The sequence below is a fragment of the Festucalex cinctus genome, chromosome 7, assembly GCF_051991245.1.
Source record: "Festucalex cinctus isolate MCC-2025b chromosome 7, RoL_Fcin_1.0, whole genome shotgun sequence".
Lineage (NCBI taxonomy): Eukaryota > Metazoa > Chordata > Actinopteri > Syngnathiformes > Syngnathidae > Festucalex > Festucalex cinctus.
Window position 1 is genome coordinate 1,925,346 of NC_135417.1, and position 27,572 is coordinate 1,952,917.

Genomic DNA, 27,572 nt, shown 5'->3' on the forward strand with positions numbered 1-27,572 from the left:
ATGAAGTCTGCACAGGCTGATTGCGCCTTCCTAACACGCAAAACCACCCGTGGGGAGGAAGTGATTGTCGCTGCTGATTGATTGGGAGGAAAAAAAAAAAACACCCCGCCGTCTCGCTCGCGTTGCGAAAATTGCCGCTTCTGGTTGGACATCAAAACTGAAAAGTCGATGCTAATTTTGTTAGCATTGGAGAACTGTAGCGCTGATGTTGTAATGGTAAAATTATTAGTTTTTATTATGAATGACTGTGTTGGCCTTTTTGGTGATCTCAGCAATTCGATAATACAAGTATATGATGCACGTGTTATGTTTGGAGGTCAGCCATTTTGGTTTGAAGCAGCCATTTTGGGTGAATTTCAGGGCTTGTGAATACCGTCAGATTAAATGCATTTTTTTTTTCCTTACACTATCAAATGTGGGCGGAGGATGATCAATTCAAGGCTCTGCCATGAAAAATGGGGTGCGAGGGTTCATCACTTTAATTATTTTTAAGCTCCTTTCATCTATTTTGGATGATCAATGTCAATCAAAAGTCAGCATAAGTATGTTTTTCCCTCAGCTCATTAGATGGTGCAGGTGCTCCTTTATGGCCATGACTAACCCTGGCATGTGCATAATGCCACTATTTGCACTTTCATTTGCTTTCCTGCCTCGGGTGCTGTCAACGCTGCGGCAAAAGTCAGAAAATTACGAGCTGGGCCTCGCAATTTTTTGACGTCGGCTCCCTCGCATCGTGCATCTTACTCGCATGTGAGGACGTCAAGTGTTTTCACTCGTTAGCTCAAAACGAGACAATCGGCGGCGGCGAGACAAACGTCCTGAATTAGGAGCCCCGTCACGGCCCGCTGATTGTTTGTGACACCCGTCAGGAGAGTTTCTATTGTGTTTGCGAGGCCTCGGCGGGGCTGAATCATCACACGTGTCAGGACAGTTTAGGCGTGACGGCGGCAGGCGGCGAGCGACCGATCACTCCTGCCATGCTGTCAGTTACGCTGAAAGCGCATCGGATTAAAATACAGTAAACCTCCGTGAGAAATTGACACCCCTGGTAAGAATTTTTATAATTGCCGATATTAATAGTTTAACCCATAGATACAGCACAAACCAGGATCCCAAAACACTGTATGATTTCAGCGGCATCTTGTAACATTAACATCAATGGCTTACAGAAGACTTGATTTTGAAAAAAAAATGCACATAATGTAAGTTGAACAGTTTATAAAGTTAGAACAGTTTTAATTGGTCAAAAAAAATACAAAGTCAAAATTTTTGGCTTTTATTATGGAAAAAAAAAATGAAGTAGAAATGAGCTGAACATTTTAAAGTACGGTATAAATGGGTAAAAAATGTAGAAATTAAACGGGAAAGAAATAAAACATACATTTTTGGCTTTTATTTTGATTTTTTTTTTAAATGAAATCTGTGATAGGGATAAGATGAACAGTTTAAAGTTGGAACGATATGAATGGGTAAAAAAAAAAAATAGAAATTAAAGGTGGAAAATCTAAATTTTTTGGCTTTTATTTTTACATTTTGAAAAAAAATCTGCGATAAATTTAAGATGAACACTTTACAATTAGAATGGTATGAATGGGTGAAAAAAATGTAGACAATGGGGGTGGGGGATAATCAAAATCTTTTTTTCTTTTATTTTGACATTTTGAAAAAAAAATTATGATAGGGATAAGCTGAACAGTTTAATTTTGTAATGTTAGAATCGGTCTAAAAAAAAAAAAAAAAAAAAAAAAAATAGCTAAGAGATTAAACCCAAAACAAAATTGTCTTCTTTTGAGAAAAAAAAAGATCAGAATTGATTTAAAATAAATGTGGTGGCATCTTGTGACATCTTTAGGCACCACATAAATACTACAAAAATGAATTAATTAATGAATTAATTAAAAGTAATTAATTAATTAATTAATTACTTAATTAATTATTTCAGCCCCATACATAAAGAAAATAAAAGATGTGAATGAACTTTAAAATATGTGAAAAATATACAAATATATATTAGCAAATTGTTGAGGGGATGTGGATTCCATTCATTTTGTAGCTTAATGTGGGACTGCACTAAAGGTGCACAACTCTAAATGCAGACGTTTTTGTACATTGTAAAAAACAAATATAGCGGGGAGACATTGCACACTCACACTTGTTCCCCTTCTGATTTTTCTTGTGATGTCCTTCGGAACTCCTTCCAGTGCGACCCGGGCGAGTCCACCAAGCTGCTGTACGACCTGCTGTACACGGAGCCCATCAAGATCGTGCTCATGCCCGGCTGCAGCGGCGTTTCCACCATCGTGGCCGAGGCGGCTCGCATGTGGAACCTCATCGTGGTGAGTTCGCTGCTCATGGGAAATAAGATGGAATTGGACTGTGGGTAAAGAGCACAGTGGGGTGGGAATACATAAATAACTACTCCTTTCTCAAAAATCACTCTCTTGTAATCTAATTAACACAAATGCTAGGATTTACTATTACCTTTGACTGACAGCCATTTTCTAAGCACAGTTCCCTATGTTGCCAGCTGTTGTAGAGTGTTTTGACACAGACTATTGTTCTGGTCTGTGACAATATAAACACCAAAAATACAAGATGGAGAAAGGGCTTTTAAAGCAAAACGTGCGTGAGTGACGCTGAGTCACCGCATGGCTCCTGTTCAAGGCCAGTAGCTTTTCAGTGTTATTACAGCCGTTTATAAACCTAAATTACACAGCCAAGCTGGGTGAGACTCTCTTCCATGCTTACCCATTGAAAAACTTGCTTGTTTCTGGTACTGGAATTCCTGGCTGGCGTGCCTCTTTTCTTGCGCTAGCTAGCTAAATGGCTAGTGCGTGTCATTTGTCACAATGTAGTGGATCCTGCTCAACTTTCTCCCATCAGTTCTGTCACGGTTGCCGTCCAATTTAAGAGCTGGCTCATTTCTGGCATTTCCGCTGCCTTATTATGGTTTTTGTTATTTTTATAAATTATTTTGTTTGGGTTGTCTTATAGTAACTTAGCAAAACATAATGGTTAGCTTGCTTGCTAATGTCAGCTCTATAATGCGCTATTCATTTCAGCGTCAAAAGAACATGTCTGCGCTATTAATCTCAACAGCAGAAAAGTCCATTAACTAGCCAATCTTTTAAGAATCATAAAGGACCACATCTTTTTTTGTTTGTCAATTTACCTTTTGAAATGTAAATGATGGCCATCGTTCTATCTCCCTTACAATAATTTTACATCACTTTTCAACTGCCACTCCACACATTCAAACCTTGGTGGTAGAGAAGAAGGCTATAATCATCCCTCAAGCCATTTTTGTTGTTTTCTGAATAGCTTTGCCTTGGTCAAATGACAGAGAAGGGTTTGTTTACTAGAGGTGCCATCTGAGATTGGAGAAGCTTGGCTTTTTGCTACTCAGAAGTCCGTGTGACACTATGCTAAATTTTTCTGCAGTGTAAAATGAACTATAGATGGAGTCAGTTTGCAGAAACGTTCAGTGCACATCATTTTCTAACTCTGTGGCTGTTTATTGATTTTGACGCCGCCGACACGTGAACGAGGCAGCTCCACAAAAGACCCTGACGAGGACATAATAGCGCAAGACAAAGCGTATTGTCCCATCTCGCATACTGCTTGTCAACATGTTTTTTTTCCCTCTGGCTTTGGCACCAAGTTCTATTTCCCATCTTCTGTGTTGCGTCCCGCCTCTCACTTGGCTCTCCATTAACTTTGTCTGATTGTCTTCGATGTTTCTGACTTTAGTCACAGAGTACAATGGCTTCTAGTGTTTGGCATCCGTCCCTCTTGTCCTTCTCGAAAGATGGCCTGCGCGATGTTCTCTGTTGTACATTTTTCAGGTGTCTGTACTTTTGAGTGCAGGATTGTTTTTTTGAGTACCGGTACTTTTACCAAACACCGCAGCCACCCCGCCCCTTTGTTTTTATTTCTACTTAAGTAAAGAATGTGTGTACTTTTGCTACCTTCCTGCAGGTGCTTCTTTGTAGCTCAGGCATAGAAAAACCTCAAGTTCCTGGATCAAAAAGAGGGTATTAATCATCTCCTTCTTTCACTCTTTTAATGTGATCCTGTGTATCTGTTACTAAAAGCACTGCTGAGCATTGATTGCTGCTTGAGGGCAGAAGGAAACCCGATTGGTTGGAATTAAAAGATATTGTTTGAGGTTTTATGGGCGGAAAGTGGGATCATACACGCCAGTGGTAGATAGCTGCAGCTTAAGTCTAATTCTTCTTTTGGGGAATGCCTCAAGCTTTCCAGTGAGTGACATTTGGGGTTGTTAAAGCTACCTTTCTGTTCACTTCAGATCTGTAAAACACTACCAGGCAGGTTATGTTAGAGTTATAGCATTGGTACAAGCTGGCAAAAAACGTTATTTGACATCTGCAAAATTAGTCTGGCATTTGAATTTTTGATATTTTGTACCCTTCTATCAAAATTGTCCTTATGTGGATTGGAGCCTCCTTTTTCATTCAGTAGTTATCTTTCATTATTTAAAATTGCTCCTTTTTTTATCTTTTATTTTCTTGGCATAAGTGGAGGGAGACTAGTGAATAAGAATTTGATTGCTAACGCCACCCTTTGTCTTTATTCAGGCTTGTGATAGGTCTAAGTTTGCTATGGCTTGTACCCCCCATAGGGCTGCATTAATCATACAAGATAAAAAATTATACCAGAAGAAAATCAGTGTATCTGTCATGACTGGGTCATGCCTGGGTTCATGCAAGGGCATGACAGGGTTATGTTTGGGTCATGCAAGGTTTATGCTTACTGTCGTGACTAGGGTCATGTAAGGGTTATGTTTGGGTCATGACCATGAGGTGTGTCAAGTGTCAAGTGTCTGTTTTGAACTGATGTAATCTGCATCTAGTTTCAACTGGTGGTGCGCTATGTGATGTCAGAAGCTATGTGATGTCAGGAATCTTTAATCTCTTTATCTAGTCAACAGCCAATCAGATAATTCCATGTCAGTCCTGTTACCCACATGTCTAGCCACAACCAATCAGATTGATTCCCTGTCTATATAAGCTGTCTGAGAAGTGTGTGTTTTTGTCTGATTATTACCTCTGTTCCTCTGCAGCTCTCGTTGTTTCTCGTCTAGTCAAGTTTGTTCCACGCCTCTCGTGAATAAATAGTTAAAATCTTATTTTTGTCTGCGCTTTGGGATCCAACCTTAGAACATAAAAGTATCGAAATCATATTGGAGCAAAATTACACAAAATAAATAATAATAAAATAATCAATGTTTTGTTGGATCGTAACTGTAGTGGAAGATCCTAATTCCTGATTAAAAACCACAAAAAAACAAAAACAAAAGTACGACCAGAATCGTGATCCCATTTACCGGTAAATAAATAAACCAAGTGCCTCTTTGGTGGAAATCTGAGCTCTTCTAGTTGTCGTACATTAAATTTCTGTGCTTGCACCGTTGGTCTTTCTTCAAATTGCACTTATATGTCATATAAACAACATTATCTACCTGCTGCACTCTCCAGGGATGTGTTATTATTATCGTTATTATTGTGAAGAGTACTTCTTGTCCGACATGTCTGACATCCATCAGGGTGGGAGGGAACGTCTGTAACAATTCCCTAAATGCCACCTTTGTCGTTTTTAAAAAGATCTGTCGAAGGTTTTTCCTTCCACTTGTCATTGTGAGACTCACTGTTTGATTCATTGGATGTTTGGCATTTAGCGCTGCCCCGCCTTCCAGACCTCTCCAAAGTTTATGCCCGGTGTTGTTTTTCACAGCTTTCGTATGGCTCCAGTTCCCCAGCGTTGTCCAACCGTCAGCGTTTCCCTACCTTCTTCCGCACGCACCCGTCAGCCACGCTGCACAATCCTACCCGGGTTCAGCTCTTCCAGAAGTGGAAGTGGACCCGCATCGCCACCATCCAGCAGACCACTGAAGTCTTCACCTCGGTCAGTATCTCGCATCACATGCTCAACCACGGTGTGTCTTATCATTGGCATTACAGGTGTCTTCAAATTTGGAAGCTGTCAGTCGACTGATTTTAAGAGGAAGTCAACCCAAAAAAACATTTCTTGGCAATTATACGTTGGGGACTAGTCTAAATACGATACCATGTGGGTGGCAGGTGGTGTCTGGTTGGTGCTGGATTTCACTTTGCTTCATCTTTCTTTCCTTTGATCTTTCTTCTGGTCTCCTGACCTTTTGAACTTTGCGACTCTGGCGAGACTCTGAAGGATCCGGTTAATTTGAAGGGTATGCGATTTTTATTAGGTTTCAGGTGAATTAATGAGCACAAATGACCATGCGCACATACACACATATTTAAAAGAAAAAAAAAAAAAGAGAGACCATTGATGATCATATTTTGAAGACGGTAAGACTGCCGCATGAACAATAACTGAGCTATCAAGAAAAATAAATAAATAAATAAATAAATAAATAAATACGGTATTATGGTTAATAATATTGTGTTAGTGGAATATGAATTAAGCAGCACAATCAAGCAGTTTTTATTAATATCAGAAGACGGCCATTTTGCCATTTGCTGTCGAGTGAAAATGACATCACAGTTGCTCAAGTCTAAGGTAACAACCAATCACAGTTCAGCTTCAGAAAACAGGTGAGCTGTGATTGGTCGTTGCCTGAGCCCGGAGCAAGTGTGATGTCATCTTCAGTCGACAGCAAGTGGCAAAATGGCCGCCCCCGGACATGAATAAAAAAGGCTGGATTTTGCTGCATAACTCATATTCCACAAATGTAATATTAATCAGAAAGTCATGTTTAGACTAGTGAGGGTACATATAACACATTATTGTCAATAAATGTTTATGGTTGACTTCCACTTTAAAGGGTGACAAGTAGCCACTGCACTAAACAAGGACCAGATGCCACAAATTCCCTTGACTGTATTTAAGTGTTTTTATGTAATGGAAGCACAGGAAAATAACGAGCAGGCATCCAAGCCGTTGTGTTGAACCACAAAGGGATGCTTGATTTGGTCATATTTTAATCACTTTCTTCATGTGGTTACATTGATGTTGTTTGCATCAGACCGGATTGTTTTAATTAGCCATTGAGCTTCTTGGTGTTTGTTTACCGCAGCCGCCGTGTTGCTCTTTCCAGCAATCACTCACAGTAATTATCGGACTCCTTTTCAACATATTTGTCAGAATATTGGTGGCGAAAGCACATCGATCGCGCCGTGCATCTCCCCCAGACGCGGCGGTCAATACACAGACGCTTAATGTGCGTCGCTTTAATGGAGGTTAATGATCCGCTTTTTCCGCCACCACCGCTAGCGTTTTTTTACTGTTGTCCCTTTATCAGGCGTCTTCTTTAGTGCTAGCTCCTATTCCGCTTTTCATGTTTTCCCTATGTCTGGGTTTCCATCTGTCCGTCAGACTCTGGACGATCTGGAGCAGCGAGTCAAGGAGGCCGGCATCGAGATCAGCGTTCGCCAGAGCTTTCTGACCGACCCGGCTGTGGCTGTCAAAAACCTGAAGGTGCTTTGATTAAAAATTCACCTCAGCTGTCAGCCAAAGACCCCCCCCCCCCCCCCAAACCCCCCCAACATCCTCTCTTCCAGGCACTCTCACATCACAGCTGCAAATATCATTAGCATGGACGCCAGTTGGCAGAAATTAATGTGCAGTGTTAATGAGATACTCCTGAGCTTCTGGAACACTGAAGGTCGCACGCTTCGTATTTGCTCTACGCATTCATTTCGCATCCGTTTTGCACATATTTCTGCGGTACTAAGACTGACCTGCATGAGGCAGCAATGTGCCACAAGGCATCTGCACTGACGGAAAATACAAAGACGATGAAGATAGGCTAGCTGCAGGAATTATTAAGAGGCTAGCGGTTCTTGTCTGCCGTGTTCAAACATTATCTCACGCAGTACCTGGATAGACCTGTGAGAGGCAGTAATGTGCCACAAGGCATCTGTACTGACAGAAAATGCAAAGACGATGAAGACAGGCAAGCTGTAGGAATGATTGCGGTTCTTGTCCGCCAAATTGAAAGTCTGCCGTGTTCAAACGTAACCTCGCGTAGTACCCAGACTGACCTGCGAGAGGCAACAATGCACCGAAGAGCATCAAGACATCCAAAAATACAAGAAGCTCGCTAACTAAATTCTTAAAAACGAAACACGCACATTTCACATTGATTGATGAAATAATTAGTTAATTCATTTATTTTGAATAATAAAATACAGAACATGTTAGTAAAATAATATTTTCTTGATAAGATGATCAATACTTTCTGTTTTAAATAATGAATTACAAAAAATAGTAAAATAAACAGTTTTTCATAGCCCACTAACACTTTCTTTCTGTAAAAATGAACTAAAACAATATTTTTAGAATATAGAATTATATGTACTGAAAATTGTAATTTTTTAATCAAACAATTTATAAATGTAGCTTTTGTTAATCATGAAATACAAACATATTTGTAAACTTTTTTTTTATTTCACATACAAACATTTTCTTTTTTTTTAATTTTAGAAAATGCATTTAAAAACTCCATAATGAATTATTATTTATTTGTTGAGATATTGTATTTTTTTTTAAATTTCATTATTATTTCACTTACACAATTACATTTTTTCCCACTCCAACTAATCTAAAGTCCCTTCTGTCTGTTTTCAAATTGCATACAACCCTTAAAAACATTAGGTCAAAGTTACAGTATTCTTCTTTTTTTTTTTTTTTTCTATTGCTCTTAACAGCATTTCATTTTTTTCTCAGCGTCAGGATGCCAGGATCATCGTAGGCCTGTTTTACGAGACCGAAGCCAGGAAGGTGTTTTGTGAGGTGAGTGCCTGCTTCTCTCCGCTCAATTAATCCCAAGAGACTCAAATTCCCCCGACTCTGGTTGTGTCCCTGTAATGAGCCATTTGAACGCCACAACAAGGCGACACATTTTTATATTTTTTTTTATTTATAATTTTTTTTATTTTAACCAGATTTGACCAGATTCACATACTTTACATGGTTACATGGCTTACATGATACATGGAACCCTTGGCAGGTGGCACATTTGGTACCTGGTCCTTCCAGTGGGAACTTACCCGACTCAATGTGACAAGAAACTATGTTAAAGTGAGTCGAGGAGCTTCATTTAAACAAAAGTAGGAGTTTCCCGTCGTCTTTTGTGATCGTGGTGCCAGGGAACTATGTTGAAGTGAGTTGAGGAGCTTCATTTAGACAAAAGTAGTGTGTTGCTGCCATCTTGTGGCAACTGTGTGCACTTATGAATCCACTTACGGGGGGAGCAATTACATACAGATTTTGGTTATTCATGGCAAGGCTCAGGCCCCTCCTATCCCCTGCAGCCAGCAGGGGAGCACTACTGTTTATCTTCTGCAGCAGTTCACAATCAATATTTAGCTAATAAAATTACACACCAAAAATGAATTTATCTTAAATAAATTACCCATACTCACCAGAGATGCTTATTATTGATTATATTAAAATGTGCAAATCGCAGTAGACATGTTTTGCTTCTTAAAGTTGGCTATACATTTTGCTGTGACCACCTAATTAGAGGATAGAAAAAATACTGACGTCATCAAGGGCCAGTGCTCTGTCCCTTTGAGGATGAATTTGAAATCTGCATGTTTAATAAGCATACAGTTCAAGTTTCATGGGCCAGCACGAATGATTGTGAAGGCCCTGGGCAGATTAGATTGACATGACAAGTTAACACATGGCTAAAGTCTAATTGGACTAAAAATCACAAATACATGTACATACATGTAATAGGAGAAATGCTACCAAACACAGACTGTAATGGACCCTGACCCTCCAACACACCGCCCCCTGCAGGTGTTCAAAGAGAAGCTCTACGGGAAGAAGTATGTGTGGTTCCTGATCGGCTGGTACGCCGACAACTGGTTCAAGATCAAGGACCCGACCATCAACTGCACCGTGGAGAACATGACAGAGGCCGTGGAGGGTCACGTGACCACTGAGATCGTCATGCTCAATCCCGAGACGGTCCGGGGTGTCTCCAACATGGTAGGCGAAAATAAACGCTATTTTGGTTAGCTTACCTTATTTGATGTCATCATGTCATCATCATTCTCAATATATGTATATTGAGGGACTATATGCTCGGGCTAAACCTATGCATCACAATAAAATAGGAAACTTACTACATAGGACACAATATAATGAATAGGAAGAGATTCTAAGCACAGCTTTACTGAAAAAGAATATTCCACATTTTTTGCAGAATATTTTGAATTTATGTATTTATTTTTGGAGGGAAAAAAAGACCAAGTATGCATAATATTGCAAAGAAATCCTTCACCCCTCCACCTATATTTCTATCTCCTATCATCACTTTGTGTAGGCTCACGGGTGAGCTAGAGCCCATCCCAGCTGGGCGGACTTATAACATATCAGTAAATTATTGCAATTTAATGGAAAAAGTACTTCAATTCGGACAGTTTGGTCGCCAAAGTCCATTATCACCTGTAGGTTATTTTACACGACGATAAGCACCACGCGCTTAATGCCGCGCTGCTAACGCAGTTTATTAAGGTTGTAGTCAGGTCCGGCCCCGGGAAGGATTGCCGCTTTAATTGGATGGTTTGTCGTAAAATGTATGACATTATCGTTATTATTATGACACTCAGGCAGAATTTTAATGACTCGGCTGTGACTTTGTCCTCCAGTAACAGTTTGGACGATTTGTGGCATTTGGGGCGGCCAAATGAGCGCCGAGATTGTCCTCTTATCAGCACTGCTGAGGAGATGCTCACTAGTTAGCATTTGTGGTGGTTGCCGCTAGCTATTAGTCTTGTGATTTCTCAGAAAATAAAATAAGACTTAATTCAGATGATGAATGTCGCATTTTTATATCTGCCTGCAAAGTGGTTCGCCAGCTAACTTTAAGCTTTTTCTTTGTCAAAAAAACAAACAAAACTTAATTCATATGATAAATGTCACATTTTTACTTGCTAACTAACATTGGCTGTCAGAGTGTCGGGGTTCCTATTGGCCTCATTGTTCCACAAAAAATGAGTAACAAACAAAAAACAATAATACTGTACTCTACATAATATGTATGTATTTCTATAGTGCTTGCTAACAAATATCTTTAGGTGTTGCTCACTATTAGCCTTGTTTTCTCATTTTTACATTGTGACTTGTTAACTGACATTAGCTCTAAGTGCTGCTAGCTATTAAATTTGTGCTTTCTTGGAAAAATATCACTTACTTTAGATTATGAATCGCACATTTTTATTTGGTGATCTGCGAGCCAACATTAGCTGAGCTAGAATCCTTCTGTTTTTGCTGAAAATAAGACTGATGTGAAAATTATCACCGCATGTTCTCCTCTTGATATTTTGCACTGTTGGCAGTAGTTTAGCTGTATGCTCGCCAATATGAAATTTATTCAAGTAATTCATTGTCATGTAAAAATGTTTGCTTCCACAGACGCTATGCCTCAGCATTTAGCCACCGATAAATATTCTGAGCTGTTTATCAACAATATGTTTGCTAAATCTCCACAACAGAAGGAGGATTTCTCCTCGAGGGAAAAAAAAACACTCGCCTTTTTTTTTGTTTTGTTTATTTTTTTGTCAGCATTTTCCATTTTGCTCATCTCAGCAGTGACGTAGTCTAAAGCCTCTTAAGTGCATGTTTTGCTTTTCGAAGAAGAGGGCACCATCTTCAAATGTACTCTCCGCTGGACACCTTTGTGGCCAACAATGTACACAAGCAAACACAATGCTGTAAAATTATTGTCAATATGTCAGTATTTTCTCCCCGTTTTTTCCATTATAAACTTCAACTCTAATCAAAATGATCAGATATTTAACAATTTTCAGGATTTCAACCCTTTAAATATTAGCTTAATTGTTTAACTTATTTGTCATTTAACCCCCAAGCCGTCTTAAATGTTTTGATTTTACCAGTTTGTAGCCAAAAATGGCCACAGATATCTGTAATTTTTAAGATTTTTTTTTTGTAATGTGCTGCCTCTACTGCAAAAAGTTGTAATCGTAGTTTGTTATTTAGTTAGTCAGTTAGTTACCTGTAGTTAGTCCATTTTTGACAAAACATGCTTTTTCAAATGTATCTTACCCAGCTAGATTTACTCATTATTGTATACAGTTTCCGTGGGCCATTAAAAAACAGATTTTGCCAAAATTTTACTGCCTTAAATGGCATGGGGAAAAAAAAACATTAAATACGATGTCCAGAGGCATTATAAATTTAAATACAATTGGCATTTATGCAATTCCTCTGAATTTGAAAAGAAAAATGTACTGCTCCTGTCATCAACATCCAACATGAAACATTAATGCCACCTAGTGGCAAAAAAATGACCTTAACACAAATCTATGACTCAATGTTTCATACTCCTTTTAACTGTTTCGTATATCTATTTAACTTTATGAATCATTTAACTGTAAAATTACTGAATAAATGTTCTGAAAGATGCAACCACATTTGTATTTGGTAACTATATAACATGACTGTGTTTTGTCTGTGTTTTGTTTGTGGCAAATGTCTGATGTTTGGTTTTATTTGACTTTATTTGAAATGATGCAAGATGCAATCGGCAGGTAACTGTAGTGTTTTTGTTTTATTTGAACTGATGCAGTCAACATGTAACTATGTGATGTCAAGAATCTTTAATCTCTTCATGGTCAGAAGCCAATCAGTTTTACACACGTGTTAAGTCAGCAGCGAATTAGATAAAGCCATGTCAGTCCTGTTTCAGCGACCTATCAGTGTTACCCACGTTTGGCCGCAGCCAATCAGATCCATTCACTGTCTATGTAAGCCTGTCTGAGAAGGGTGTGTTTTGTCAGATTATTCCCACTGTTCCTCTGTGCAACTCTCGTTGTTTCTCATCTAGTCAAGTTATGTGACTAAATAGTTAAAATCGTATTTGGTCTGCGCTTTGGGATCCAACTTCAGAACGTAACACCACATTTGTCTACTTGTGTAAACAAGAGTATGAAAAACATAATTTTATGATGCATTTAGAACAGATCTAACTTGCCTAACTATGGAAATCATGCAATTAATTATGATTAAAAATTGTAATGAACTGACAGCCCTTCAAGTCTTCCCCTTGACCTTTTCTGACTGCCGCTGTGTTGACTTTTATTCTTCATGTTTACCCGCCTCGCCTCGTCCTTGCAATTTTTTCCCCTCAGCAGCTGTTGTTTGTATTAAAACTCGCACCTGCCACTACCTGCTGCTACCTGCTGCTTTATCGTTGACGCACTCCTCCACGGGGCGTCCCGATTAGATGCGTACGCGCAATCACTCTATTTCCAATTCAATTTGCAAGTTTGAAATTGGCATATTTCTTGGCGGGCACGCCAAGCACTGGAGGCGGTGGGATCGCACGTCACATTTAAATGCCAAGGTGGAATTTTTTAATGAATTGGACTTGTCAGAGAGCCGAATTGGACTTGCGCGTGGGCCTCCAGGGGAATCCTCGGGGACATCTTGATGATTGCGAGCAATAATCTGCCGTCACACATGAGCGCCCGCAGATTAGCTTAATTGCTCGCTGCCGAGAGGACGGAGTTGACAAATCACCCGGGGCTCATTTACGCCCCAAAACAGGTGGTGAGGTGTTTTGATGGAATTCTGTCAGACTTAATGCGGTTGCTTTGTGGCCATCATTACATCTCAGGTCTGCGTTAATGTGATACTTTGTAGACAAATGCTGATTGATTGACACATATTATTACCCTCCGAGAGGCATATTCCTATTTTTCTTCCTTTGGCAGTATTTGGTGATCTTCTGCTCCGGAAAGACTGTATGCTGAAGGATGAAAATTTGGCAAAACATGCATCTTTGTGACACTGGCTGTGCTATTACCTTTCATAACAATCAGCCTTACCCCGGGTTTTCACCGGATGCGGTTGCGGTGCGGTTGCGGTGCGGTGCGTCTTGACTGCGTGCTCCGGACGGGTCAATTTTTTTGTCAATCCACACCGGCTCCGCACAGCTGCGGTCCGGCAGCTCCGTCGCCGCCCACTTCCCAACGTGTCTCGCGGGACCGCGCGCGCGCGATCATGTGGCATTTCACAACGAGAGGTGGACTTCTTTTGATTTAACCTTTTCTTCTTCTTCTGCTATGAGATTCCATGCAGCATCCTTTTTTTGGTTGTCCTTATAAAGTATATTAATAGCGGGTCCACTCTTTATTTCTGTCTTCCGCGTCCGGCTGCCGCTCAGTACGGCAAGCGAGACGGGCACAACAAGCAATCGCGAACATCAAACTCACAATACATTACAGTCCTTATAAAAAGGATGTGCCGTGTCATATATTATTTTGTGGTTTTCCACCTCCAATATAAACCTCTCCTCGTCCATGTTCGCTGGTGTCTAAACCGTGAATGAGCACATGGCCCGGCGACGCCCACGTCACGTTTTGCTGAAAAACTTGCGAAATAGGAGCTGGCGAGTGTTTTATTCTGAAAGGTAACCGGAAATTTATTTTGAAACTGCCTCGGTCTTCCTGTCCCGCTCGATGTGTTTTGTGCTAGCTTGCCATTTGCCGGAGGCCTACCGCTGCGGAGTCCGGCAAAAATAGAAAATAGGTCTATCCTTGCGGAAGGCTTGCGGCACGCCGCAGGCCTTCCGCAGTCGACACGCAACGCACCCGCAAGCGGTGTAAACTGCACCATTCGAATGAATGGAATCTAATTGCTTGCGTCGCCGGACCGCACCGCAACCGCACCGCAACCGCATCCGGTGAAAACCCGGGGTTATGGTGGCGTTATTATTAGACTCCAAAACACCACTTTTCCTCATCTACTTCCTTTCTATTCTATTTCCCCCTCAATCAGACATCCCAGGAGTTTCTGGAAGCCTTGATATCCCGCCTGGGCGTCAAGAATCCCGAAGAGACGGGCGGCTTCCAGGAGGCCCCGCTGGCCTATGACGCCGTCTGGGCCCTAGCACTGGCCCTCAATAAGACGGTGGCGCCACTCAAGGCCAAGGGGCGGCGGCTGGAGGATTTCAACTACAACAACAAAGATATCACGTCTGAGATCTATCGTGCGCTCAATACAAGCTCCTTTGAAGGCGTTTCGGTAGGTTAATTTCTAATAATATTTTATTTAAATTATTATTAAGATCCCTAGCTTCACTTCTATTTCAATTTTACCGGAAACTTTACAAAAAAAAAGTACAGAAAATTCTCCACCCCTTCGAAATCCCAGTCTGAAGGCGGCGAGAGCTAAGCTAACGTAACATCCAACTAAATCCCAAACTGAGAGGTTTGATTCTCCTCAAAATGTCTTTTTATCTCAGGGCCAGGTAGTGTTCGATGCTCAGGGTTCCAGGATGGCCATGACCCTCATTGAACAGCTTCAAGGTAATAACGTTCATTTTCATTGAAAATTAGACAAAATACAATTTGTGTAGAAATTGCGTGTGAATGCTGAAGAGCCAAAGCTAGACTGAAATGCACTAGAATGTAAGCGAATTGTTGAAATATAGAATGTGAGATATGAATTTGTAATGGTTTGAATCTGTCAAAAAATGTGGAAGGAAAATTTTACTGTGAAAAGCTTTTTTCCCCCCAATTCAAAGCATGCAGAAAAATGTCTTGTCCTGTTCCCAGTGGTGCCTTGTTTCTGAAATGATACTTGATAGTATTTTTCATGTATGGATTCTTGGCTCATATAGCAGAGCAGATTTTAAAGAGGGCAATTTGGAAATATCTTTTCCCCAATTCAAAGCATGCAGCAACATTTCATTGTTTTTTCCATATTCTTTAACTCATTCACTCCCAGCTATTTTTACTGAAGCAACTGGATTTTGACTGATTTTGCAAGGCCCACAGAATATCGTGTTTTATTGCTATAAAAAAATGGAACACACCAAAAGAAAGACTAGAGTTTCTTCTTTGATCGGAAAAAAAAAAAAAAAAAGGTGTATTGTTATCTGTTTCCGTTTTGCAGCAATTAGTTTTAGAATATAGAATAAGTTTATTTATTTATTTTTTTTGTTCACAAACCTGTCAAACACTAGCAAAAACAGCTTGTTTCAACATGGCCCTGGCTCTCCTCTGCTGCCACCTGCTGGCCTTTTTTGCAATAACTACCATTGCTTTAAGCGACCTCTTCAGGTCAGAAGCTGCATCAAAACATTCTGTGTGCTTTAGCATTAAAAACAAACAAACATAAATACGTTTTTGGTAGGGAAGGACAAAGTATTAAAAAAACGTATTTACACGTTTTTGGGTTTGAATGAGTTAATAATGATTCTCTACTATAATTGAACTGTACATCAAATATTTTTCCAGCGTGGATTCTCAGTTCAAGCAAATCCTTTTTGGAAAATATTGTAATGTAAAGCATGTCGTGACATTTCACTTCTTTTTTCCACATTCTGCAAGGGTGCTCCGCTACTGAAATGGTACTCAAGGGTATTTTTCAAGTGTGGCTTCTCGAAAATCCTTTCTGGCGAAACATCCTCTGCTGGCCTGTGTATCTTCTATAATTGCACTGAGCAAAAACGTGCTTGATGCAGTTTGATGCTGGATTAGCGCAACGGGCCACCAGCCTGCAGTTTGTCACTTAACGACTTTTAGGGCTGATTATTATTCTCACTCTCCTGCGCTTCCTTAAAAGATGAGCCTCCTTGACACTCCAGCCTCACGTTGGCTGTGTGGAGGTGTCAGAGGTAATTTGGCCCGCACAGTGAAATGACCTGACATGAATCCGCAAAAAAAAAAAAACGTCTTTGCGAGGGAGCTCATCAGTATTCCTGGTCAAGGCCACCACATAAGCTTCTTTTTTTTTTTCTCCCCACCTCCTTTGTGTTTGTCCTTCTCCTCTTCCGCCTGTTCTCATCCCTGCTTTCTTTGTGCACATTTTCATTCTTAACATGAAAAGCATGGTAGTGAAGAGACTTATTGGAGTGCACTTCATTGGTTACACCTCCAACACCATCCAGCAAGGTGTAAAACGAGAGAATGCACTCGAAATTTAATGTTGACTGAATATTGAGCTGAGCAGCCTTGTACAGGGACCCGATGATATGTTACAGACTTAGCCAATCAGCAACACAAGGAGACCATGTAAAAAAAAATGTTTTATAGTTTACCCCTCCCATATGCTTTAAACACATTTTAAGTTATGAAAGCACTTAAACTTATTACCTTTTCACTGCCAGCCATTTTCAAAGCAGAGTTCCCCATATTGCCAACTGTTTTAGGGCATTCTGACGGATCTTCCAAGACTCACAGAATATTGTGTTCTGTGACAATATAATCACCTTCCAAAAAAAAAAGCAGTTCCTTCTCTTCTTTTGCCAGAAAAGAAGTTTCTTTCTAGCTTTTCTGTACTTTTAGTAATCAGCAGTAGAATATGGTTTCACAAAAATTCCAGTTTCTGACCAAAAACCTGAGAAAACATGCTGAAAAGAAGCATGTCAAGCAGAACAGTGTTTTACATCAATACTTTAGTTGTTTTTTTTGCTTTTGTGGCACCTTACACTATAAAACAACATAAACAAGGCAGAGAAAGGGCTTGAAAATGTATTAATAGTATATATTTAAAGTGCATAGTTCGAGTGTGGCTTGTTTTTTTCTTTGTTTTTAACATTTTACACTTTCACCATTCGCTCCATAAACTCTTTTTTTTAACACATGATCGTGTCACACACTTTAAATAAATAAATAAATAAATACATGAAAGAAATAAGGCATTAAGTAATTAAAATAATATTAAATAAATGAAAATGTGATTACATGCATTGATAAGCCATTAAATAAAGTCACATTCAAATGAATATAAATGCCATTAATTCATTGAATACATAACAAAATAAGCCGTAAAATAACTAAAAATGTCATAAAATAGATAAATAAATAAGCCATTAAATGAATAGAAAATGCCATAAAATAAATACAAATGCAACTGGATAAATTGCAATAAAATATGGAATTACAAATTATATTTAATGCACAAAAAAAGCCATTAAATAGTAACAAATGGCAACAATAAAATATAAAATCATAAAAGAAATAAATAAGAAAAAAATATAAATAAAATTATGGCTAAATAAATAAACAAGCTATTAAATAAATAAAAATGTAATTGAATGAGTAAGTGAATAAGCCATTAACTCATTGACTCCCAGCCATTTTCAGTGAAGCAACCATTTAAAATAGAACGTATTTATACGTTTTTGGGAGCAAATGAGTTAAATAAGTAAAATACCATAAAAATACATTTACATTAAATGAGTAAAAATGTCTGCGATTGGCTGGCAACCAGTTCCGGGTGTACCCTGCCTACTTGCCCGAAGCCGGCTGGGATGGGCTCCAGCACCCCCGCGACCCTTGTGAGGAGTAAGCAGTCAAGAAAATGGATGGATGGATGAGTAAAAATGTCTTTAAAATCTATACAAACAAATATACATGTCATGAAATATTTGATTGATAAGCATAACCATTTTGTACTGAACAATCTGGACTGACTTTTAAGTCATATTTTTCCTAAATATTTTAAGTTTCATTTTCAAAGTTCCAATGTAATTATACATAAATGCATAAAACGTTTTATTTTTTTGTCATGCTATGAAAATTCCTCTACCTCGCCCAGAGGGCAGCTACAAGAAGATCGGCTACTACGACAGCTCCCAGAAGAACCTGTCGTGGTTCGGCAAGGACGTCTGGATCGGTGAGTTGGGAAGGAATTCCACCCGCTTCCTTTATTAAACATCCACTTGGCGTGCATCAATGAGCTAGCAAGAACGGTATCTCTACCTGTCCACTCTGTCCTTTGCTACCTACTTTTTTCTATCACTCTCTCCTTCCTTCTCTCCTTCCTTCTCTCCTTCCTTCCTTCCTTCTCTCTCTGTCTCCACGGTCGCCCTAACAACCACTTCAGCTCGCCTCTCTCTTCTAATCGCTGTGGCAACTGTTACCGAGCTGTGTCTCCATGGCAACACTGTTCTCGTGTTTTTTTTTCCTTTTCTTTCCACTTTTTTTTTTTTTTAAACTCAAGGACACTGGATGGTTAACACGCATGTACATGCACACATGCACTGTGTGTCTAGTTATAAAACTTTGTTTGAAAGTTGTTTTATTTTGAAAATCAGCCTCTGTCAAAACGTTCATCTTGGCCGTGTGATAAAATATGGAAAGGGTAAACCCAAACGCTAGCAAAACATTTTAAAAATTGTTTTCAAGAGACCCAATAGTGATATTGGAAGTCCTGCTTCAGGTTTATTGTTAGTTCACTCGCACGCACCAAAACCCGTTCTGCGTAATATGTGGCGACAGACTCGCAAATGAGGCGAGGAAGCCATCAAAATTGCTTTGGCGGAGCCCAGGCACCATACTTTATAAAAAGCAAGCTTCGGCGGAAAAAAAGGTGACGTTGAAGAGAAACAAGCATACGTCTCCCACTAATTACAACTACATGAATGCTGAATCATCATTTGTTTTTGTGTGTTTCTGTACCAGTCCGTTAAGCTATGTCTTTATGTCAGTCCGTCTCAAAAAAAAAAAAAAATTCTCAGTAACTTGACTTTTTTTGTCTCACATGTCACACGACGGACGGGCGTCATGTGGGAAGTAGATATTGTCAGCCGTCAGACAGATGGCGCCGCTGAGACATCGGGCTGCGTTACCGTGGTGACGAGCCCGTGGGGGTGACACTCTGACACCCGACGCTGACATCTGACACATCAGCTTCACGTGGCGCTCACACTTGCGCGCGCACACACACAGTCACACCCAATTTCTCTCGCATACATAGACATAAAAATCTATATTTGAATGTATCATGAAAAAAAATGATAGACTGCATCATGATAACAATAACACACACGATGTATCAGATAAACTTGCATTGCCTTAAGTATCACTACTCGTTCATCACAAGATAAATATTTTGTCGCTCTACCCAATTCCTCTTTCACACATAATATCAATATTTGATACATGCGTGCCAATACTGTATCAGCCCTTTTCACCAAAATACGTCTGTATATTTTTGGGCATCGTGAGTCTAGAGAAGAAAGACAAAGAAAAGAAGCCAAACAGACTGAAGCTGTTCTTGGTCCATCTGGCCCTTGTTGAACTTCATTAGTGAGCAATGAAGTTGGTTTGAAGCTGGAGCACGTCGGGATCATTTGCTGTTAAATCCACACTACACGCTCTTAATTAGCACACAACATGCCCACTCACTCACTCACTCACTCACTCCGTGTATATACTCAGCGTGTGTGCATGTGTATTAAAAGTTTTGCCCAGCAGAGTTCACTAACAAGGTTGCTGAATGAATGTATGAGCTTATTTTTCATTAATAGCTGTCTAACTTGTAAATACAGTATTTACTTGTATTAAATAAATAAATCCGTAAAAATAACGACTTTGGAAAAAAACATGTGCCGAATTTCCCCCATTTAGGGGCGGGGCCTCCAGCGGATCGCACGGTGGTGGAGAAAGAGTACCGCTTCCTGTCGCAGAAGCTGTTCGCTGCCGTGTCCGTGTTTGCCGGTCTCGGCATCCTGCTGGGCATCGTGTGCCTCACCTTTAACATCTACAACGGCAACGTGCGGTAAGAGTACACGCAGGTTGCCGTTGATGGAGCTTTTGGGGTGGTGAATAGCAGTTATGTGCAACCAATTTCCACATTTAGCAAAGCACTCCACTGGTGGACCATGTTGGCACAGTTACCTAGTTACTTCACTGATTGCTTGATTTTAAAAGTAACATAGACAATTTCCTGATTACTTGAGTTCAGTGCTGGACTGGCCACCTGGCATACAGGGCAGATGCCCGGTGGGCTTATTTTCTTACAATTTACCACAATAGACTGGCCCACAATTTAGAAGAGCCAGTCCATTTATCCATTTCGAACATAGCAAACATCATCAATAAACATCAGTGGCAGAACTACACGTTGGGCCAAAGTCAAAATGCCAGGACTGATTTTTTTATGCCAGTCCAGACTTGCTTGAGTTTAAAAGTAACTGTTCGATGACGTTGTTACTTTACTGATTAATTTAAAAGTAACTTGGCTAATTTACTGATTACGTGAATTTAATAGTAACTATGTTAGTTTGTTACTTTACTGATTACTTGATTTTAAAAGTAATGACAGTAATTTACTGATTACTTGAGTTTAAAAGTAACTTAGTTAATTTACTGATCACGTGAGTTTAAAACTAACAAAGTTAGATTACTTTGTTCCTTTCTTCATTAGTGCATTTAAAAGGAACATATAATTTACTGATTACTTGAGCTTAAAGGTAACTTAGCTAATGTAGTTATTGAGTTTAAAAGTAACAGATTATGTTGCTACTTTGCTGATTTCTTGAATTCAAAAGTATCTTAGTTACTTTACTGATTACTTGAGTTGAAATGTAACAAAGCTAGATTACTTGATTTTAAAGTAACTTAGCTAATTTAATGATTATTTGAGTTTAAAAGTAACTTACTGTAAGTAATTTACTGATTACTTGAGTTTAAAAATAACAGTTAGACTTTGTTGTTACTTTACTGATTACTTGATTTCAAAAGTAATCTAGCTAATTTACTGACTATTTAAGTTCAAAAGTAATTATGTTAGATTGCTTTGTTGCTTTACTGATTAAATGTTTAAATGCAATTTAGCTACTTTACAGATTACTTGAGTTTAATTAATTTAGCTAATTTACTGACTATTTAAGTTTAAAAGTAATTAAGTTAGATTGCTTTGTTGCTTTACTGATTACTTGAGTTTAAATGTAACTTAGCTACTTTACAGAATACTTGAGTTTAAAAGTAATTTAGCTAATTTACTGATTACTTGGTACTGTAATGAAGTTAGATTACAAGGTACTTTTTGTAGTTGCAATTAGTAGCTTTTGACAACACCACCTCAACATAAAAATGTCAAGCGGTTTTTGCCAACACTTTAATGGATGTGCATTTGACTTATTTTGTCAACTTTTGAAACATATTTTTCAAGGGTTTATGATGTTCCTAATGCTGTTTATCAATCTTCAATGTGCTCTCAAGCATGAGATTGTTATCTGTGACCATGCATTTGTATTTCACAGTGTGATCAGTGTAGGGATTCTCATCAAACTAACAGGAACATCCCTGTAATCTATTATATATCAATTTTGTCCTTGGCAAAAGTAAGAAATGGTTAGTTGACGAATTTCTACATTACGGTCTACAGGATGTCAGGTGGGAAATGAGAGGTGTTGAGCAGAATTTCAACCCTTTTTTGCAGACAATTTCTAGCCTCGAGTTCCCAGAACAGTCCGCAATTCCAGCAGATAGCTTAAAAAATGATCGCACCAAATTCCTTTTTATCCAAGATTTATCTCTACGGTCTATCCAACATGCTAAATTTATGTTTTGACCTGGACACGCTGATCTCAAGTCCAATATGTCAGTGAGCTCATCAGGAGTTTTCAGCAGTTTTATATCCCTCCGGTGTGGTCGGGGGAGGGCTGCGGTGTGATCTCCACCGGCTTTGATTAGATTTCACACGCAATTTGGCTGAGGGAAGAGTGTCGGATCACATCAAATGTTTTCATTAAGTCGCTCTCGTTGAAAGTCTCACACTGACGAGCTACTTCACGTCCGATCGGACCATTTAGGCTTGTCACAAGTCATTACCTGGACAAACCAGTACGAAATGTTTACTCAAGTGATGACATGCTGTCTGAATATCGCGAACCCCTGTTTCCTGACCCGTCCACAATATAGGTGCTACGTTACAAAATGTGATTTATGTCAGCACAGATAACAAGCCCATCTTACCAAAAATCTTTCAAGTTGGCGGCAATATTGAGCCATGTGAAGTTTCATGCCTCAACAGCGGGGATGGTAGCCTTGGTACAAAAACATTATATAACCTATATTCAAGGTTGGTTTTTTTTTTTGTTACCCCCCACCCCCCTCCCTCCCAAAGGGGCCCGGGTTCGTTTCCCGGCCAATGGACCAATTAAATGTCAGGGTTACCTCTTTGCCATCTATTAAACACGACACAAAAAGGAGAGAAGACACTTAGTTCAGGGGTCGCGAGGAGAGGAACTGACTAATACAATTCACTCCTGCACTCTCTGAAGATTCCCCTCCTCACCCTCTCTATTTATTTGGTTTTCCACGCCCTTACACGCCCTTAGTTCCATGGGTGTTCCAACCCTAAAAATGTAAATGCATACATATCAAAAGTCAGTCTGACAGTGATGTTTTGTGTACGTGTGCTATTGCAGCTACATCCAGAACTCTCAGCCATACCTGAACAACATGACGGCGGCGGGCTGCATGATGGCTCTGGCCGCCGTCTTCCCGCTCGGCATCGACGGACATCACGTACACCGGTCGCAGTTCCCCGTCGTTTGCCAGGTAAGCAAATCACCGCCACCAACATGGCTGTTTCGTACCTTGAGAATTTTGTGTGCATCTGGTTATAATAGAAATGTACCAATTTTCATGTTGATTGGCTGAACTGTTGTTGAGGAACTTTCCAGTGGTCGCAAAGGAGCGAGTAAGTTTTGCTGATGTAAAATAAAACTTTATTTTGTTATTATTAGGTTTAATCCAGATGGATTTGGTCTATGTTGAGAATGTTATTGGCACATTAAATTGCCTCTTTTTGCCCTTTAGAACTTGCAAATATAATAATAATAATAAAAAAAAAACAGAGTAGAAATGGCTAAATTGCTTTTTCCTCTAAGTATCTTTAGGATCTGCACAAGTTTTGTGCTGGTAATTACTGGTCCACCTTTGGGGTCAATGACAGATGAAGTTTAATATTCCGAAGTATAATATTCCCGTTCAGGCTGCACCCGATGGACTCCTCTTTGCTCTCAAATTAACTTTTTTTTTTTTTCCTTTTTGTCTTCCCACCTGCAGTTCCGTCTGTGGCTTCTAGGTTTGGGCTTCAGCCTGGCGTATGGTAGCATGTTCACGAAGATCTGGTGGGTCCACACCCTCTTCACCAAGAAGGACGAAAAGAAGGAGAAGAAGAAGGTAAGGCTTTCAAATGAAGGTTTCAAGACAGAGTTGGGGTGTCAAATTAGGGTTTTAAGATGAGGTCAAGACGGATTTAGCGTTTCATTCCTGATTTAGGGTTTCAAATTAGGATTTTAAACCAAGTTAGATTTTAAAATTATGGTTTTAAAACATGGTTTGGGTTTCAAATTACGATTAGAGATTCAAGTTATGGTTTAAAATTAGGTTTTCAAGCAAAGGTTAGGATTTCAGTTAGAATTTGTTTTATTTAGTCTTAAAGGCACGGTCTTCCGTTTTCACTCAAGAAAATGCACAATACAGGATATATACACATGAACTCTTTCTCAATCTACACCTCTGGACTTCTGTTAATGTGTGGTGGTGATTTTTTCCTATTCCTATTTTTTTTTCCACTCACTCACTCACTCACTCACTCACACAAGCTTACATGTCTGAGTGAGTGAGTGAAAAAAAAAATCCTGAGTGAAAACGGAAGACCGTGCCTTTAAGGTTTCAGACTAGTTTTTCAAATTAGGGTTTCAAACCAGGGTTAGGTTTTCAATTTATGGTTTCAAAAAGTCAGGTTTAAAGTGTCATTTTTGGGTTTCAAATTACCGTTTCAATCAAAGGTTAGGCTTTCATATTAGGTTTCAAGCTTGAGCTATGGTTTCAAGAAAAGGGTGGGGTTTCAAATTATGGGGGTTTAAATTTTAACCAGGGAAATGGTTTCAAATGATGGTTTCAATCCAGTTGATTTTTAGATAGAGTTTTAAGTTGGGGTTCAAATAATATGGATGGGTGGTTTTAAACAAAAGTTAAGGTTGCAAATTGAGGTTTCAATCCTGAGTCATGTTTTCAATCACAGGATGGGGGTTCCATTTGGATTTCAAGCAGTTTCAAAGTAAGGTTTAAAACAAGATTACGGTCCTTAGGGTTTCAGATCATTTTTAAAATTAGTTAGTTTTAGTTAGTTAGTTAGAGTTAGTTATTCCTTATATGGTTTGGGTTTTAAGTCAGAACTAGAATTTCAAATTTAGGTTTCAAATGTGGGATTCAAGCAAAGGTTGGGGTTTCAAACTCGGATTTAAAACCAGAGTTACATTTTCAAGTTATGCTTTCAAGCCAGGATTTTGGTTTTAATTCGGGATTAGAGATTCACGTTAAGGTTTTATTTATTATTAGGGTTTTAAACAAAGGTTAAGGGTTTCAAAGGGTTTCAAATTAAGATTAAAATAGAGGTTATGATTCAAATAAATCAGGTTTAGCATGTCAGATTAGGTTTCAAATTAGGGTCTCAAGACAGGGTTAAGGTTTCAAGCAAATCTTATCCTAGTTTTCAGCCATTTCACCCTGTTTATCTCCAAACAGACACCACCTTGAAGCACACTTGTCTCGAGTTATCTTAGCCTTGATCGTCCTCAGCTGGCTTTTTCTTCTTTTTTTTTCTTCCCCCATTTGTATTTGTGGACATAATTCAACCTGAAGGCCCCGCAAGATACACTTAACTCCACTTCTTAATCTCAAGATGGCGAGTGCAATATTTATGGTTATGTATGAATATGGATGAGTATTAACAGTCTGGGAGAAAGCTGCTGGTGAAGAAACGCTTCAAGTGGAGTCAGTGTTGATGCATTCACAGGAAACAACTAAATTGTGGCCACAAAATGTGTACATCCTCATTTGTGGGTTTGCATGTTATATTTGACTAAAAATAAATAAATAAATAATAATAATAATAATACTACTACTAATAATAATAATAATAATAATAATAATAATAATAATAATAATAACAACACAATTACAAAATAGAATGAATTAATGTTTGATATTAGAATAAACAATTTTACATACAAAAGTATTGGGGGAAAAAATTATATATATATATATATATATATATATATATATATATATATATATATATATATATACATATATATATATATATATATATATGTTTTTTTTTGTTCTTGACCTTACTTTATTAATTTTGCCCACTCCTAGTATTGGCTAACAAGCGTCCATGTTTGTGTGTTTGACTTAGCAACAGCTGGAGCCATGGAAACTGTACGCCACGGTGGGCGTGCTGCTGGCCGTAGACTTCCTGTCGCTGGTCATCTGGCAGATCGTGGACCCGCTGCACATCACCGTGGAGGTAAAATTCTCTCTTGTGCCGTCATCTCGTCCCTTCGTCCTTTCTCATTGTCATCCTCTCCTTCCACGATCCTCTCCGCCATCTCAACCGGAGCAGGAGTTCACCAGGGAGGCCCCCAAAGTGGACTTGGACGTCCTGATCCAGCCGCTACTGGAGCACTGCAGCTCCGAGAAGATGAACACATGGCTCGGTGAGTTTTCTTCGTCCTGCTTTTGCGTCTAATGACAGAACAATGGCGCTCACATTGAACTTCTATGTGGGTCGCAAAGTAGGTCAGGGCCTCGTAGCGCTTCACAGACGTCGCCGTAGCGCCAGATGAGACAATGGACAGCGGCAAGACGCCTTCTTATTTTCTCTCCCGCTGCTTTTATCCTTTTTTTTTTTTTTTTTCTGTCAGTCAGCAAGATGCAGAGTGACTTCTTGCACTTTCAACTAAGAACAGGAATCAAACACGCGCATACTGTATAGAGAGAGCGAGGGGGACACAGACAGATGGTTTCGTATCTTGTTAAAGCTCAACACATTTTTTGTTCTAAGGACTGGATTATTCATTCATGTTTGCTTTAATGAGTTGAGCAGACAACATCGATGGTCCAACTGAGATTTAATCTCAGATCACTGGATTCAAAGTCCAGAGTGCTAACTATTATACCATGGAATCTACATTCACTCATCTTATTGTTGTGAATTCTACAACACTTAATATGATATACCTGTTATGTTCTGAGGTTGGATCCCAAAGCGCAGACACAAATAAGATTTTAACACTTTATTCACATAACATCAAGAGACGCGAAGCTAACTTGGGCTGTGGGGGTGCACAGGGAGACAGAGGTAACAGAAGTAATAATCTGACAAAAACATACACTTCTCAGTCAGGCTTATATAGACAGCGAATCGATCTGATTGACTGTGGCTAGACATGTGGGTAACAGGACTGACATGGAATTATCTGATTGGCTGTTGACCAGATAAAGAGATTAGAGATTCTTGACATCACATAGCTTCTGACATCACATAGTGTCTTACCAGTTGAAACTAGATGCTGGTTACATCAGTTCAGAACAGACACTTGATCACACGGTCATGACCCAAACATAACCTTTACATGGCCTAAACATAACCATTGCATGACCCTAGTCATGACAGTACCAAACATAACCCTTGCACGACCATCGTCATGACAATACCGAGCAGCAATTATTTACTTTCTAGTAAGCAAGTTAAGAACCAAACTTTTTAATGTGTGGGTCCATAATTGTTATTGTCCCACGCTGCCCCCTGCAGGTGTGGTTTACGGCTACAAGGGTCTGCTGCTGCTCCTCGGCATTTTCCTGGCCTACGAGACCAAGTCCGTCTCCACGGAGAAGATCAACGACCACCGGGCGGTGGGCATGGCCATTTATAACGTCGCGGTGAGTCCACTCGCTACTGTCTGCACGATTCTGCCTTGGCGGAGGCCCGAGCTC

At 39.4% G+C, this 27,572-nt stretch overlaps 1 protein-coding gene across 2 annotated transcripts in view; it reads left to right on the plus strand.

Annotated features, from left to right (window-relative positions):
* Positions 1-27,572, plus strand: part of gabbr1a (gamma-aminobutyric acid (GABA) B receptor, 1a) — a 54,547-nt gene that overhangs the window by 22,163 nt on the left and 4,812 nt on the right. Inside the window, exons 8-21 of one of the 2 annotated variants that reach the window (XM_077526761.1) lie at positions 2,202-2,336; positions 5,755-5,925; positions 7,378-7,479; positions 8,731-8,796; positions 9,811-10,002; positions 14,818-15,063; positions 15,284-15,347; positions 18,586-18,663; positions 20,400-20,550; positions 23,207-23,339; positions 23,850-23,966; positions 25,993-26,103; positions 26,200-26,293; positions 27,391-27,518. In XM_077526761.1, the coding sequence (XP_077382887.1) occupies positions 2,202-2,336; positions 5,755-5,925; positions 7,378-7,479; positions 8,731-8,796; positions 9,811-10,002; positions 14,818-15,063; positions 15,284-15,347; positions 18,586-18,663; positions 20,400-20,550; positions 23,207-23,339; positions 23,850-23,966; positions 25,993-26,103; positions 26,200-26,293; positions 27,391-27,518 (1,788 nt within the window). The remainder of the gene's footprint in view (positions 1-2,201; positions 2,337-5,754; positions 5,926-7,377; positions 7,480-8,730; positions 8,797-9,810; positions 10,003-14,817; positions 15,064-15,283; positions 15,348-18,585; positions 18,664-20,399; positions 20,551-23,206; positions 23,340-23,849; positions 23,967-25,992; positions 26,104-26,199; positions 26,294-27,390; positions 27,519-27,572) is intronic. The other variant, XM_077526762.1, reaches the window with a different exon arrangement.